Source organism: Rhamphochromis longiceps, linkage group LG4 (assembly GCF_057381845.1).
Source record: "Rhamphochromis longiceps isolate RC_006_pf linkage group LG4, R_longiceps_female_GT1.1, whole genome shotgun sequence".
NCBI classification, from domain to species: domain Eukaryota; kingdom Metazoa; phylum Chordata; class Actinopteri; order Cichliformes; family Cichlidae; genus Rhamphochromis; species Rhamphochromis longiceps.
In genome coordinates, this window is record NC_140560.1 from 10,048,968 (window position 1) to 10,065,981 (window position 17,014).

General features: G+C 40.4%; 1 protein-coding gene across 1 annotated transcript; it reads right to left on the reverse strand.

The window, feature by feature from the left end:
- Nucleotides 1-905: 905 nt before the first annotated feature.
- Nucleotides 906-16,056, reverse strand: LOC146671020 (uncharacterized). Its single transcript, XM_085403181.1, has 6 exons — nt 5,484-16,056; nt 4,405-4,681; nt 3,988-4,157; nt 2,479-2,622; nt 2,216-2,381; nt 906-2,110 (listed from the first exon to the last, which is right to left on the reverse strand). Exons 2-6 carry the CDS (start codon nt 4,661-4,663, stop codon nt 1,914-1,916), a joined length of 936 nt encoding a protein of 311 aa, XP_085259307.1. The 5' UTR covers nt 4,664-4,681; nt 5,484-16,056; the 3' UTR covers nt 906-1,913.
- Nucleotides 16,057-17,014: the final 958 nt, after the last annotated feature.

Genomic DNA, 17,014 nt, shown 5'->3' on the forward strand with positions numbered 1-17,014 from the left:
CAGGTTTTTACAGGAAACAAAGCAATAATGATACTGTAACTCATTTAAAGTGGACCAAATTCTTGGAACTTTACAGCGAAGGAGACAGAAATGACATCGAAGTAGTTTTAAGCACTGTGTAATATCTTGATCATTTTCTTGAAAAGTATCTTCCATTGTACGCTTTCCTTTTTGGGACACAGGCTGAATTAGGGGGCGGTTTAACTTTGCCTAATTTTCCAGTGTTTGACAGGAAAGCAAACACTCATTTTCAAAGTTATGTTTAAACAGTCATAGTGAAAAAAGTTAGACTTGGCTCTTGGTTTTATCGTTACAGGATCATATAAGCCTGCAAATTTCAACTGTATTTTTGGTAAGTTGGAAAGGCAGATCAGTCCTTGTCACATTTATAGTGGTAAAATAAAAGGACAGTTGAATAATTAATAATTAATAATAATTAATCCATCATCCACATCAACATAATGAATATGAAATAAAGATGTAAAGAACATAATAACTCCATAATATGGCCCAAGCCTTGAAAAGGACAGCATATTTTAAGATTGGAAAATATTGCTTATTTTTCCCAAAATTACCATGAAATTGCTCGCTATCCAGAATTCATTCACAATATTTACATCTGCTTAAACTTACTTAAATTTACTTACAGTATAATAAACTTTTTACCACCTTATACCAGTGTCACTGCCTTTAAGCTTTTGTAGCTAAATATAATTAGATTGTAGTTTTAAATAAAATACACTGAAATTACATTTAATTACAGGGGACTTAAGCTCTCAGTCTACTTTGATATTTATTATTGTCCGATTTGATACATTTAAAAAAATAATACGTGATTAACGGAAGACTGACATGGACAGGAGCTGTGTAGGGACAGACTCCGAGCTTAAAGACTCAGCAGCTCTCGTTTCATGTGATAAAGAAAATGGTTTTAATGATGGAAGCCTCCTTTCATGTCTTATGGTCATAGTTTAAAGCACAACATCACAGGAAAGCAGCTGCATAGAAACATTGACATTTTGATATGAAAACGCACATTTGCAATTCAGCCCAGCAGCCTGTGTTACAAATATGTGTCTCATATTTGTAACTAAACTGCTGAACCTGCTGACATTTGGGTGGGATGTGATCATTCTTAAACTTGAACTCTGGGTAGATCTTCAGTACACTTTAATACACATGTGCTCACATAAGCACGGCCTGTCTTGGAGCTACCTGCTAAGATAGATGGCTGGTTGGTGTAGAAAGAAAACAGTTCCTGTGTGATTTTTGTTGGTTTTTCTTCTCAATTAGCCATTGCTGCTGCTTTAAACTGCAAGACACCAATTACTTCAATTAGCTTAAAGATAAGGCACACAACTCTGCGGCTGATATACCAAAACAGGAAGGATGTCTTTTGTTCTTTTTTAAGCGACTGACCACTTTAATGTAACAATATTGCAACTTTAAACACTTTTACCAAATGTGCTGTTGAAATGGTAACAAAGTGTTTTTATTTTATTTTTATAAAGCAAATTCAAACTAGACTTCATGTGCATGCAGTAGTCAAGGGGAATCCTGTGAGTGATCACTGTGAGTCTTCTGTGTCATGACCCAGCAGCAGGACATTAAGCATGCTCTTCAGTCAGTAATGGGACAATCACGCACAGGCGCACGTATATTGCAATGGAAATAACATCTCATTACCTTCGGAACACGTTTGCTTTGCAAAAAATCTTTAGAAAATAACCTTATCATCATTTGTGAATGACTTTTGGGAGTTTTAATCAAAGATGTCCCTGTAGAGTTCTTCAAGCTAACCAGTCTGCCTTTATTCCCTTCTAAGCATGTTATTACTAAAAGCATATTTTTCAGACTTTTACATTTACAACAGATGTCACCCTGCCCACTTTTACTTTCTTTGCTTCATGGGCTCAGGTTTGAGTGTACATGTCCCCGTAACCACACTGCGTCTCTTGGTGGCGCTGTAGATCAACCCTGCGCTGGAAGCTGAGCTGACAACGGGGGCAGCTGAACGGCCGATAGCTGCTGTGCTTTCGGCTGTGGGTGATGAGGTTGGAGCTTTGGCTGAATCCTTTACCGCACACCTTACACACATGCGGTTTCTCACCTGAGCAGATGAGGGAAAAAAAGGGGGCAGGAGAACATTTTTTTTTTTTTTCAGAGCTGGAGCATTTAAGAGCAAGGTTTAAATCAAACTGTTGCGTTCACCCACCTGTGTGTATGAAGGTGTGTTTCTTCATGTCTGACTTCTGGTGGAACCTTTTGCCACAGTACTGGCAGGGGTAGGGTCGAGTGTCTGAGTGGATGAGGAGGTGGGTTGACAAGGTGGACGAACGCTTGAACACCTTTCCGCACACCTTGCAGCCAAAACTACGCTCCTGCACATTTATACACACAAACACACAGCTATTAAGAACCATGTTGATTAGCTTGGTTCAGCTTATTATGAGTCTGAGTATTATCAGGCTACTGTACCTTAGCTCTACCATAGCTGCTGATTGTTCTGAAGCCAAAGGGCATGTGGGAGATGTCTGTGGCCGTGGGGGATGTTGCCAGTGGAGAAGAGAAAACATTACAAACCTGTAGACCACCTCCTGGTATTAAGACTTCTGAAAGGGACTGTGGGAGGCAGACAATGAAGAAGAATACTAGTGAGAAGCTATTTAAATAAGGGGAATTTAAACAGCTCATCAGTATGGAAAATTGCTTTGTATCAAAACGCCATTGCCTTGGAAATACGATTGCAACAAGTAATCAGTGTCTAATGTTAGTGTACTGTTGCATTTCATTTGTTCGATCCATAATAAAACAACGAGAGGCACTTGTAAGCAGATTTTGGCACCGAGGGCAGAGCTGGGCTGGCTGCTTCCTTCTCGTCTCCAGTCGTTGGGTTATAACTTATCTCATCTATCTCATTTCCCAAAATGTCAAAGCTTTCACAAAACATGATGAGCTACAGCTGTGCCAATTCTCCAGTGGTGCTCAAACAGTGTGCACAATCATTTAAAAGTGCAATTGTTTTTGTGAGTAACCAAAGTAAATGGCAATATTCCTTGCAGGCTGCATCTGACTGGCGCATGTAGGTTGATGCATGAACTGTTACTTTCAGCTTTCTAAGCATGCTCTGCAAACACTGCACTCACTCTTCGTTTGTTTCCAGACGGCGCCTGTTAAAGCACCTCGATTGTTTAAATTGAATTTCATCTTCAGCAAAACATTTGAATAAAGGTAATAAAAGGTCTTTTCTTAATATTTGGAGAACACGCGGCTTAGGCGTCAGCCAGCTTTGCATTAATTATCTATTATAATAAACCTTTTGTATTTGCGATGCTGCTAGAAATCACAATAAATAGTTAAAACTTGTGAACACATACCGCTGTTATAAGCAAATGTGTCATCTGTTCAATAATAAGATGTGCCAAAAATACATTTGTCATATTTAGAAATTATTATAAAGATCCTCAAATATTCCGTATCATTCTGTCCAGGAGGGCATTAGCAAATATTTCCAGCTCACACAAACAGGGTCAACAACAAAATCCTGTTTTGTTTTGTTTTTTAATCTTTTATGTCTTTTTATAGACTATTGAAATCAGTGTGAGCTCAAAAATCCAACATCAGCTCCAGTTAGGAAACAGGACAGCTGATTACAAATGATGTTCAATTTAAACAGCATAAACGTTTTTTAGACTGTCATCGATGCTGATTCAAAAAGCAGAGAGATTTTTCTGGATATGAGCTTCCAACTTAGCATACAGCTTATGATCGTATACGAACGCGTGCATTCTAAATGCAAACAAAACCTTCTTATCAATAAAGTTTTAGAGAGATCAGGACTCATTTCAAATTCCTCCTCATGAGAACGCACAGACAGATGAAGCGGTTCAGAGTATTCTCTCCACTTGTGATTTCTTTTTCTCTGTGACACTGATAAGAACATCAACAGCAAAGACTAATAATTCTCACAACCCACAGGCCTCCTACCTTCTCGCACAGCGGGCAATCACTGACGGGGGATTTGAGGTCAGTGTGCGATGTGTGGTTGACTAACATGAAGACCAGTCTCTCCAGCTCTCGCTCTCTCTCAGATGCTTGGTGTCTGTCTGCCAACCACGGCGAGACCAGCAGAGGAGCGTTTATTTTCTCCAAGGGGGCTTTTTTTTTAAGAATGAGAATACAAATGTCATTAGTTCATTGATGTGTGAATCATTCTGAACCATTTTTGCATTTCTTTTTGTGGCTTTGAGTACAAGAAAAACAAAGAACTTTGGTGTAACCGGAATCCGTTTGGTATTGTTTTAAATAACAAGCCACATTGACACACATTGCGTATTTACTGTGGTAGTATTTCAAGCTCAGGTATACACAGACATACACAAACAATGCTAGAAATATTCATACCTGAAGGCCAACGGTCCTGCGTGGGGTCACTGTGAGATCGGACCGCCACCCGACTCCACGGCAAGTAGGCTTCGGCCGCAAAATCTTTGACCCCATAGATGGGGGACGAAGGCTGCGCAGCATCTTCAGGACGTCTGCCGTCCTTTCCAGCCACTGGCACCTCAGCATCTCTCTGGGATAGGCACTGCTGTCTAAAGGCATCCTTAGACGGGCTGAGGAGGTGAGTCCTTTTACTCTTGACGAGGAACGATCTTGGCATGGCAGAGTGTCGACTGAACTGATGGGAGGCAAAAAAAAATCATGTATCAGAAAGCTGCAGGAGTCTGATAAGCCAACTCTTTCATGTCACTTTTAGAGCCTCGTGCACTTAGATGTCGTGCACCTGTACGTGTTCAGTTACAATGCCAAAGCTTGAGGTTTCCTTAAGAAATACAGCCTGCCACCTGCACAAAGCCCTCAGTGAGGATAACCCTGTTGTGGTGTCATACATCTTCTAAACTGACACTTCTGCTACTTTTTATACTTTTATTTGAAGTGCAAACAATATATTTAGATGTTCTCTCTCTTTTTTTAAGAACAATAACAGCAGCGGCGCCATTAAGGATTTTGACCTCGCATGTTGACTCGCACATTTTCAAAATGAAACAAGTGCGTGCACAAAACAACTGATTCATATTGTGACCGACCTTTTTTGTTTTAGTCACCACATAAGGGGCGAATATTTGTAGCTCTGAAATTTAGCATTATAAAATTTCATTTATTTAACAAGGAAGAGAAGATCCTGAAAATGAAAACAGAAAAGACAACTAGGCGAGGCAACAGCATGGATGTAAAACTAGTTTATTTAAACTTGCTAAAAAATGTTGCCTCTAAATCTTCCGCTAGCTTTAGCCTGAGTGACAGTAGGTAACAATATTTTAACCTCGCTATGTTCTGAAATAATATCCTGCACAAATGTCACAGTGCACCAGATGATTACTTTTGTCATGTTTTAGGTGCAAATAGAAATGTGGAAAAATATAGCTGAGATTAACTATGACACAGTAACAAGTGGATACCAGATAAATTGCTCTTCTTACCTCTGTATTGCGCAGCTGAAGTGTTTCTTGTGTCCTTGTAGCTAACAACGTCCTCTTTTCACTTTCTCACACCCATCGACTGATGACATGACACAAAGAGATTTGATTTGATTTTGAAAGGCTGCTGAACATTGTTTGACTGGAGGCACGAGGTGGCAAAATGCCCTGACCCGTTCGCATCTATTAGTAAAAAATGAGTTATTTTCACTGTAAGCATCGTTTTATAGGAGTTTTTTGTTTTTGTTGTGTTTTTTTTTTTACCCCAATAAAATACAAACCTAAACAAAAATAAATAAATAAATAAAAATGTAAAATTATAAAAGAAAGGGTTGATCAGCTGGTGTCTTGGGGCTATCAGTTAAGTTGTCATGATGCCAAAGTCACGATGAAACCTTATTTAATGTGGGAGAAATTTGCTTGTGTCACTGCTGGATTTAATGACTATATATGTGGGCGTACTTGTAAATACACCAAGCATTCTCTGGAAAGTTTGAATATCTCATTGTTCTCATGTGAACATCTGAACCTTTACTTCTGAGACACTGAGGTAGCAGTTACACAGTAGACCTACCTGTCGTGTGTATGAGCGTGTGGGAGTGTTTTATGTGGTGTCCCCCTATCCCACACAGTTTTAGTTTATATTTTTATTTTTTATTCTTCCCTAAATTATACCTGAACCCATACAGCTAACATTTTCAGCCTTAAAAAACCTTCCATTACATGGTATAATCGTACACTTTATGTGTAATCATATTTTTTTTAAGTAAGCTACACTTTGTAAATGTTTAGAAGGAATTAATCATGTAAATAATTAATAAATTATGTTGTAAATAAAATAAAGGCAAAATAGCTGAGTCACTGTGTCGCTTATTCAACTTCCTTTTTCTTCTTCCAAAGACAAGACGCACCCCCGCCCATCTATACAGTTACCAGAATTAACTAAAATAACCAAAGTAATAAGTTTGAAAGAGGTACTAGAGGCAGTTTATTTTTAAAGCATTGCAAAGGTTAGTTGAAGTACAAGTGAAAAAAGGGTTTTCACATTGTTATCATGCACCAAATCTCTATCTATGTGTTTCGGTGCTTCATGAGACGATTCCTCCTTGTACGTCTTTAGACTCCTGAGGGTTCTCATCTACATCAGCTATGTCATCATGTTGCTTGGCAATCATCTGATCCATTTTTTTTTTACCATTTAGACACTCCTACTGTTTTAGTTTCATATCCACAAAAGCTGAATTATGCAGGATATATTATGACACCATCTCGTTGCCTAGCATTCACCTAGCAACTGGCTAAAATGACTTGTTTTTATCATATAAATTGCATCTGCTGCCCCTGTTTTTTGTGTTTTTCTTTGTTACTTGTCTCAGTTTGCCAAACGCCTGAACAGGCCAAACTAAACTCCAGCATGGAAATGTACAAGTTCTTATAGTTTACAAATACCCCAACATTTGAACACACTTTACAAACATGTGACATTTTCGGTGTAAAAATGATCCCAAATTATATTAATTATGGTTCCCAGAACCAAATCTACAATCTACAAGAAAAGTAATAAATAAATATGCATATATATGGCAAAGGCAAAAACTAGTGCTTTTCACTGTACATCAAACACAGCCTACCTTCCTTGAACTGAAGGGGAAGTACTTTACCCTTTATGTACCCAGCACAGCATAATCTATGTCTGCTATTCTCTAAAACGCTTAAAGAAGACTGGAAAAAAAAAAATCTACTTTATCTGTACTGATATCACAGAAATCAGTATCATAAACTAATCAGTTCTTCATTTATCTTGATCATAATAAAAATACCACGTCTGATAAAAACACCCTCCCAGGGAAGATCGGGCTTATTTCGAGTGACAGAAGAGAGAAAAACATTAACCAATCAAACTGAAGGCACAGACAGAAATAGATCAGAATTTCACAGCTCATTCTACAGCTTGCATGTGCGAATGCTAAGCAAAAGCGGAATCTCTTGAATCTTTGCCCAAATTTTAGCCCCAAAAATGTTCAAACCCCTTGACTGACAGCAGAAAAATTCTTAAATTGTACTACTTACAGGCTTCAAGATGTTACTATTCATAAAAAACACTTACAATCAGCATATGTGCAGATGGCATGTAAGTTTAGTAGAAGCCACAGCACTTGATCAAATGCAGATTATAATTAGCCCAGATGTTAGCTTGCCCTGTTTGTACAGCTTTTAACAGCGTGCCCCCTGTGGGCATGACGAACTCTCGGCTGTTTCTCTGAAACTTACTTGGGAAAAGTACCACGCTTTTCATATCTCATAAACTCCACACGACCTCTCAATTTTACACTATTGCTTATCATTTTACAAGATGAATACCCTTGTTTGTCTGGAAATGTCAGCCACAAAGAGTAATTAAATGTACAAGATGAAAACATCTTCTATCATCTATCCTATCTACCTTTGTATCTAAGGTATGTTAGTCACTGCTTAAGAGTTCGACTGTCATTAACAACAAAGAAGACTTTGAAATTTCTTTGACTTTTTTGCCAAATTGTCAGCAAAATTGTCAGAATTCCCCAATGCAAGTTCTCACTGACACAACTGGAAAAAATGGCATTTCTGAACAGATATCTTCTGGAGCCTGAATCTGACCTCAGACTGAAATCAAATCAAAGGCACATGAACTGAAACCAACGCTTTTCTCCGTGTGGCTGTATTTTTTGCAAGCAACTCATCTGACTCCTGGTGTGAGCAACACAAACTGAAGCTGAGTTCCCCTTGATGTGCACAAAGACAGGCATGTCAGAGCACTGTGGTTGATGTGGTGGGGGGCTGGCAACCTTTTCCCAGGGGCTTTCAGGGAGAGCAGACGAGAGGAGTGCAGGGAGCCGAGACGGGCTGGTGGGTTCGGTGGGTTTTCAACTTCATTTGTTTTGGGGGGTTCAGGGGCTGCTCGTTCCCCCGATGGTGGCAGAAAACTGCCTTTCTAGGAACCTGAAACCTGAAGCAGAGCGAGGCAAGAAAAAACAATTGTAGGCAAAAGTTCATTTTCCTTTTGTTTTGATCCAGATGTTTACTCGCTGTGATAGTCTGGAGTATAGTACTTTATATTTTACTTGTCCTTTATTATAAGGTAAACATGACATAAGTACTACAGTACCTCAAGTGACTACACACACACACATACATATATAGTCTCATTACATGTGGTATAAAACTAGCATTATAGCATTTCACACAAAGAACATTATACCAACAGTCACGCCTGGTGCTGGTAGTGTGATGGCAGACTGGGGTTTCAGTATCTAGATGACTTTCTGTATTGATGGTACCATGAATTCTGTTCTTTACCCAGAATTTATATTTCTATGTGATTTTTTTTTATTTTCCCGTGTTTGTCTTTTAGTTAATCTATTCAGCGGTGTGTCCATTTTATACTTCCCTTGTGAGAAACTTCAAATTAACTCTTACTTACATTTCCTTGCTCCAGTTTCTATCCTTGCACTATCATACTCTCCCCTCTATCATCTGTATGGCACAAGTCGGGATACCAACTTTCACGTTTTGACAGGATACCTCAGGAGGTTCATTGTTGTCAACAATGGCGAAAAGCCTGGTGTCAGTAGATGCAAGCAGAAAGGCTGGTCCAGGATGCTTTGGTTGCAGAGGCTGGGGCTGCAGAGGGCAACAGGCAGCTCTGGAGGCTGGGGTTGAGGCTGTGGCCTGGTTGCCCTCACCCTCGCAGCTGGGACAGGTGTAGTGTGCTCAGTCTCTGGGTTTGCCAGCCCACATTCAGTCTCTCACTGGGACCTAGCAGCGAAACACTCTGTGGGCCCAGTGCTGACTGACACAGCTACAAAAACAATGTGCACCTAGCAGCTCTTGTCTTTAGTGTCTTCAGTCTTTGTGTTAATCAATCCAGGACGGAACCTCAGAGTGGACCTAGCATTGATTGCACTCAGAGCTAGCCACAGCCTGGTTGACTGACCCAGGTGGGAAGACCTTCGGTGCTTGACTTCTGCTGCAGTGTTCAGGCTTACCGAGGCGTTACCAGCGACCACATTTGCTCTTTGAGGATGGCAAAACAGATAAAGCAGGCTCAGAAAGGTGGCTAGCTATCACTGCAGCTGGTGGGTGGTTAGCTGGAAACATTAGACAGGGGAAGAAATGATGGCAGGAAAACTGAAACTCAAGGGATTTAATTAATTACGGAAGATATTTAAAAATGAACAGAATCTGAAAGTCGAAAAAGATAAAGACAGGGTCAAAAACCCAGGACCATCACACATTCATGCTCAAAAACTCTCTATTGTGCCTGAATTAAAGCACTTGTGCAAAGAAGAGTGGGCCAAATGTCAGTATGTGTTGCTGGAGGATGCAAGGTACAGACGCAGAGGCAGATGGAGGCTAACAAAAGGCGAGCCCGTTATTGAACTGATTGAAAACCAACATGAGACAAAACAGAAATCAAAACAGAACCCAAGTTTGAACCAATAAACTGACACAGGGCAAAGAGACACATCGGTACAAAGACCATGGGACAAAATGATGCTGGTGAACTGAACAGTACGCTCTGGCAAAGACGATACACAGGGGAGAGCGGGGCAGAGAGGAAACAGGTGGGAAACACAGCGAGAGCAAATCTGGAATAATGAGACGAGGGAAGCTAAACTCAACAAAACACACAAGGAAAACAGACCCCACACAGACCCCAAACACACACACACACACACACACACACACACACACACACACACACACACACACACACACACACACACACACACACATTTGGATTCTGTGCTTATTTATATTTCCATACACACACGTTGGAGGTGTTTGCTCCGTTCTGTCACACTCCGACTGTCACTCTCTCAGTCTTAGTCCAACTACCCTCCTCCACACCCCAGCAGCTACTAAAACAAGGGAAAGAGGTCATTACACACGCACATACAGTATGTATGCGTGTGTGTGTGTGTGTGTGTGTGTGTGTGTGTGTGTGTGTGTGTGTGTGTGTGTGTGTGTGTGTGTGTTAGCCAGAACCATGAACTTGGATTGGATAAGTAGAAGAGAATGAATGGATAGATATTTAGCAGCATAGTTCTCAGAACTCTTTCAAAACAGATACTACTTTATGAAATGTTTTACACCAGCTATTTATTTTATGGGTCAGTTTTGTATAATTAGACACCACTGAAAACACTTGGATAGTGTCCTCTGTGACCTTAAAAGCCATTTAAGCGATATTTTTCTAAGATTTGTATTTCTGCTACATAGGGGAATAAATATTGTAATTAATTGGTCACATGGGTAAAAACAGTACCACAAAAGGGAGAACGCTGAACAGAAAGTTGCGTTTTGGGCGCTGATGTCATCCATTTGGTTTTATCACATGGTGGTTGCAAAGTCTCTGATAGTGATGATTTAAGTAAACACTTAGCAGTGAGATAAAATGCAAGAACAACAAGTGACAGATTATTCTTCAGCTTAATCTAGCATGCAGTTGAGCTCCATCTTTAATTATTATACATCAGGTTGACAGTGCACCAATAGTAAATCCATTATATCCTTCAAAGTTGCACCAGACCATGTGAGAAAAGTCAGCTGTGTGAGCAAACACACCTACATCAGGTTAGTCGAGCTTAAAAACTACAGCTTAAGATGGATCACTTTCCATAATATGTGATGTTCAGAGCCACTGAGCCAGACAGCACATCTCAGCGATGTTTCTGGATATTCTGCATATGCAGCAACTTAATTACGAAAAAAGTCTTTGTACTTTTTTATAACTGGCAAGAACAGAGTGGGTGTATCTAGCACATTTAATGACATCATTACTTCAAATGAATCGTTATCGACGATCAAAGGAAGAGAAGGTTCACGTTATCAGGCAGCCTCGAGGTCAGCCTACAGTCTCGCTGCTGTTTATCTGTGTAGCTGCTGTGGCTGGTGGCTTGCAGTGGTTTCAGTCAGGGGACTTGACGAATGAAGCGCTATGCCACTTTCTCACGGCCAACAGCTTCTCTTGTGTCTACAGTTTACCCCCACCCACCCGTTTTACACTCATTTCCTCGCAACTTTTTCAACTTTCTCTCACTCTGGTTGGCAAAAAAGCAAAGGTTATGGACAGTTCAGGAGTTTCTTTTTTAGCTGAGGGGAGGAAATCGTAAAAGTTTAACAGCTTTGTGAGAATTTGATGCCGATGTTGGTAATGTCCTGAGTGTGTGTCAAGTAAGCGCTTCGTCAAAGTACAAAGCGCTATATACAGTAACATAAAAGGGCCGCAGCAGTGGCAGGAAAAACACCAGATGTGCTTTACGATATGATGCACTTATGTTGTGTAACACTGTATCTATAGCCATGGGAACTGGTTGCTGTAGCTCTCAATATTATACTATATTACAGGGCCATGTACAAAAGCAAAGCCACAATACTTCCAACCAGGCCTGTGCCACCCACTGAACAGGAAGGAGGTATTTTGCTGAGGTATTTTCTTTCTGTGTTACCGCTTATCACATCCTCCTACTCTTTTCAATCAATTGCTGTCAGATTGAAAATGCCACAGATTCAATTTAAAACCAAATTTTCACATTTTTTCATTTAACAAATTACTGAACCAGAAGAGTTTGTAGTCTTACCACCCAACGCAGCGCCACTAAACTAACTATAGCTGCCACTACTCTGTGTAAGGAGGACAAACAAATTATGGTAACTATGACAATATTGGAGACAGAAATTTTCTCAAATTTAGCAAGCAAATGGGCATCCCCACTCCTACACATTCATCCAACTGAGATTTGCGTGACTATGACAGAGCAGGGTTACAGAAAGGTAAGGGGGTGTGAGAACTCATCAATGACAAGGTACCCAAGACAGCTGCTGCCTACATCCCCAGAGAGACTCTAAATATATAACCACAAGCTCTAAAAGGAAATAGACCTGTGATTACAGGCATACCAAAAAATTTATTATCTGGGTTTTTCCAAGTCTTAAAGCTATCTATGTACAATCTTAGAGTATATTACACCGTCTCTATTTCTTTAACAAAAAAACAAATGCAAAAGCACTGCAAACCATGATTCAGCAGCTTGTAGAACCATCTTTAGCAGTAATCCGGTTGTTCAGTGATGACGCGACGAATCCTACTTCCGGGTCTAAAGTAGTCTGCGTTTAATATGGCTTTTGTGTTGTTAACATGTTTAATGCTATGTATTTTCTTCTATTTGATCTCAAAAAGCTCCTAAAACAGTCAGTGATCCCTGTTGACCTCCCTCGGCTTTTATTACCACTAATCATTTATTTAAGCTCAGTTTTTAAAACCTTAGGATGTAACTACAGCCCAGCCCATGCAGCAGTATATGAATGACTAACTTTGTATTGTAGATGAATTATCTCAGTTGTTCTCCTGGCTGAAGTTTGGTCCTTTTACAGCATCCTGCCATGCGATTACATTTGTTTCTGACCACCGAGAAAACTCACGTTAACTTTTATCGAGTGGAAAAAAAGTTAGCTTGTTTATATTATGCTAACATAGCTATGTCGCTAGCGGTCACGTAGCACATCATTATATACCAGCTAGCCAAACTTCAGTAACCCTACAAACGTCACTGCTGTTTAGTTTTCTGTCTTCATTTATGCTGGAAGTGATAAGAAAGCTGTATGTTTTAATTTGTTTCCAAAACCCCGCAGTCAGGACATGCTATATTGTATTTAGATAGAAGCTAGCGAGCTAACTCCCTGCTAACTTCTAACTCCGTTAAATGTCATAAATTCCGTTTTCATGGATGCCTGGATGTTAAACTCAATTGTTACACCTGGTAGAGCAGAACGCTGATCATTTTATTAAAGATGAAAGACTTTAGACAGTTTTTCAACTCTCAGTAATGCCACAGTGATCGTTTGATATATGGACCTGCAGCGGAGTTTAGACCCAGACACGGCTAGTGACGTCAGACTGAACAACCGGATACATTTTCTGTGTATCTTTATGAGTCCCATGAATCATTGTGGAGGAGTTTTGGCCTGCTGTTCTTTACAGGTTTGCGGGTATTTGTTTATGCACAGCTATCTTAATGTCCCTGACTTTGAATTGGCTGTTGCAACACACTGATGCTTTTCTTTTTCAGCCATTCTGTGGTAAATTTGCTCCTCTGCTTATTCTTGTTACATGACCCAGTTTTAGCCAAGCTTTACCGAGCCAAGCATTTGACTCGAGAATACGTTGGTACACAGAGGAGTTCATGGTTTTCTCACTTACAGCAATGTGCCCAGGTTCATGTGGGCACCTTCTCCACTTTGGTTTCATCTGTCCAAAGAAGTCTTGTGGTTTGTTCAGATGCAGCTTTGCAAAGCTAAGCTGTACTGCTGTGTTCTTTTTAGAGAGAAGAGGCTTTCTCTCATACTTGCTCAGTCTTTTTCTAATCGTGGTGTCATGAACTTTAACATTTAAAATGCTGACTGAGGCCTGTAGACTCTGAGATGTAGCTCTTTTTTTCTTTTCTTTTTTTTGAGCCTTACATGCAGGCTGGATTGGTAAAATGACATACTGGTAATCTGGCTTAGACGTAGTTCAAACTAACTTTTTTTCTTTGTCGATATAATCATACAGGCTATGGGGCAGCTTTAATGGCCACTCCTCATGGTCCATTAAACTGGATTGATCCATGGATCCTGGAATGCCTGGAACTGTCCACAGTACCCTAAAAGCCTTCATCAGGAATTTGATGGGGATGTGGCGGACAACACTAGAGGCCAACTTCAAGCCAAAAGCACAAGTGACCATCGAGTGCTGGATTACCAAGGAGATGCTGTCCCTGCTGATGTTCTGCACAGGCCTGGACCCCACCAATAGATACCTGCTACAGAATGGAGCAAACATCAGTCACCTCCTCTACATGGATGACAACAAGCCGTATGCCAGGAGTGAATGAGACATCGATTCCCTGATCCATACCACTAGGATCTATAGCAATAACATTGGAATGTCATTCAAGGTGGGAAAGTGTAGTCGGATGGCAACAAAGAGAGGGAAGGTAGTCAGAACTGAGGAGATTGTACTAACAGAAGGCAGCACTGCAAACACTGAGGACAACAACACGTACCTAGGAAAGCTGCAACACCACATAAGCAAGTCCTGAGGAGTCAGCTGAATGGGAAGAACAAGACCTGGGCAATCACCACCTACACCCTGCCAGTCATCAGATAGCCCACTGGGATAATACGCTGACCAAAGGAGGAGACAGAAGCCACTGCTGAGTGGAAGGAAGGGCTAGTGAGTGTCAGAACCACTTTCCAGGACGAAACGGCAAACATCCATGAGTACATCAGGAAAATGGCCAAAACTGATCATGCCCTTAGTGAATACCTCAGGCAGCAGAAATTTGAGAAAGAAGAGGAGCTAGAGGAGGAATTGTCATGAAATGACAGGCCCCTGCACGACATGCATCGGCAGATAGAGGAAGTGGCTGATACTGAGAAATCCTGGACTGAACAGAGGCACTAATCCTGGCAGCACAGTAACAAGTTTAAAGCAGAAGCTCCAGCAAGGTTGGGGTCTACCACACCAGACAAGACAAGACCTCAGCCACACCCTGTGCAAAGATGCTCCAGAGACAGTCCAGCACATAACACCAGGGTGCAAGATGCTAGCAGGCAGAGCATACACCGAACGCCAAAACCAAGTTGCTAGTACAGTATACAGGAACTAGCATTGTTTTCATTACTGACACTGGATTGCCCAATGAACTCTCTCCTACCTTCCTTCTGCGAGAAAAAGAAACTAGAATTCCCCTTCAGCTACACCATCAGTGGTACCACGAACAAAAAGTAGTAAAATGAGTTCAATTATTCTTTGCAATGCATTTTTAAAGAGAAAATAATGTGATTAAATACTGTATTTCTCTCTTTTTTTGCATATACATCATTAGCATTGCTGTTTTGACCGATCATGGTGGGCAGCCTGGCTCAAAACGCCAGGGTTGGGGTGATTTTGCTGGGATCTGGCATCTGTCCTGAACGTAGAATGACGGACTTCAAATTGTTTACACCTCATATACCACCTTTCCTAGATTGATGGACAGCAACAGTTGCTTATTTAGGGTTACTGCTGATGTCTTTCCTCCTCGCTTTTGTGTTAACAAACACCTGAAAGCTCCAGACCAGCAAACAACCAAAGCGTCAGCTTTTATAGAGGTGCTCACACTTGGCGATGATCAGTTAATCAAGTGATTTGTAGCACCTGCCTGTTTCTTGCCCTCCTAATTCCTATTAAAGAATTAAGGGTGTGCTTATTTATTCACACGTGCGCCTACATTTTTTCTTAGTGTTTGTTAGATAAATAAACAAAGACACGGTATAATATGTCATGCTTTGTGGTTCATCAAAAGTTGTATTTATGTGATTTTAAGACTTGCTAAAGAGCTAAATTATTTTTATTACATCCTGATACATAAAGTTCAGATTGAACAGCGGGTGTACTTTCTTTGTGTCTATTTAAAAAGTCTTGAACATTTACAGAAAGGGCCTTGCTTCTGATCATAAGTCAGCTACTAATTCTAATAATTCCATCGGAGTTACAGAATATTTACCATAAACTCGCCATCATTGTGAAGGGTGTCTGAGCTGTTTGCTTGTGATTAAAGATGTTAGCCATTTGATGTGTGAGGTTTGTTGCAAACTTGTGATGTTTTTTCATGACATGGTCGTGTGAATCCTGTCACCTAACTCAACCCCACCCAAAACATCCCTGCCTATGGGCAAGGGTGTGTGAGTGCGTCACAGTGTGTGTGTATATTGCAGTTGAAAAGGTGTGAAGCCGCAGGGTTTAGAGCACAACTTTGAAACCGAGGGTGTTTATAGGATAGCAGCCCCTTGTAATGTTCATCGCACCACAGCCCTGCTTTCTAATTTTGTAGCCACGTTCCCCGAAAGAGATAGAAAAACCTCAGTTTATTTTGCAGTGAGATCATGGAAACCATAATATGCTCTCTTTTGAAAACAAGAGAAAAATACAAAGACTTGAGTTGATTAGCTCTCTGTGTAATGACTTTTGTTCAAATATTATTTTGTTTATCACATTTAGCTGTGCTGAGGCTGGCCACTACACATACACAAGCATTTACCCTAAATGTGTAGACTGACGTTTATGGAAGTGCATTAATTTCTTCCTGTGAGTTAGCACATACTGATAGCCCTCCCATTTAAATAAGTATGGACAGACTCTTGGGGGTGGGTACCTCAGCTAAAGCTAAAGTGTAGCTTTCATCTGTCAAATACTTTTAGCATATACAGCCTTAATATACAGCTTTACATGCTGCAGAAATGTAAGGTCAATAGTACATTTAATGCTTAGTGAGCTGACTCTAAATAGCCAGGAAATCAGATATTTCAGCTTTAACATGTTAGCAAGCAAAGGAGCTTTTGGAGAAAATAATGAGCTTTGTTGTTCGCTAAATCACAAGTTCCATTGCAACGCCATAATTTGATGTGTTGCATCTGTCATACATACAGTTACATGGAAACATTTTCACACAACTGTGTGTATGATGAAA

Excerpts from the sequence above, each read along its gene's own strand:
- LOC146671020 (XM_085403181.1), bottom strand. The coding sequence starts at position 4,663 with ATGCCAAGATCGTTCCTCGTCAAGAGTAAAAGGACTCACCTCCTCAGC. Across the intron at positions 2,623-3,987 it reads ATTGCCCGCTGTGCGAGAAG|TCCCTTTCAGAAGTCTTAAT; the intron begins GTAGGAGGCCTG and ends TGCCTCCCACAG. Across the intron at positions 2,382-2,478 it reads GCAGCTATGGTAGAGCTAAG|GAGCGTAGTTTTGGCTGCAA; the intron begins GTACAGTAGCCT and ends ATAAATGTGCAG.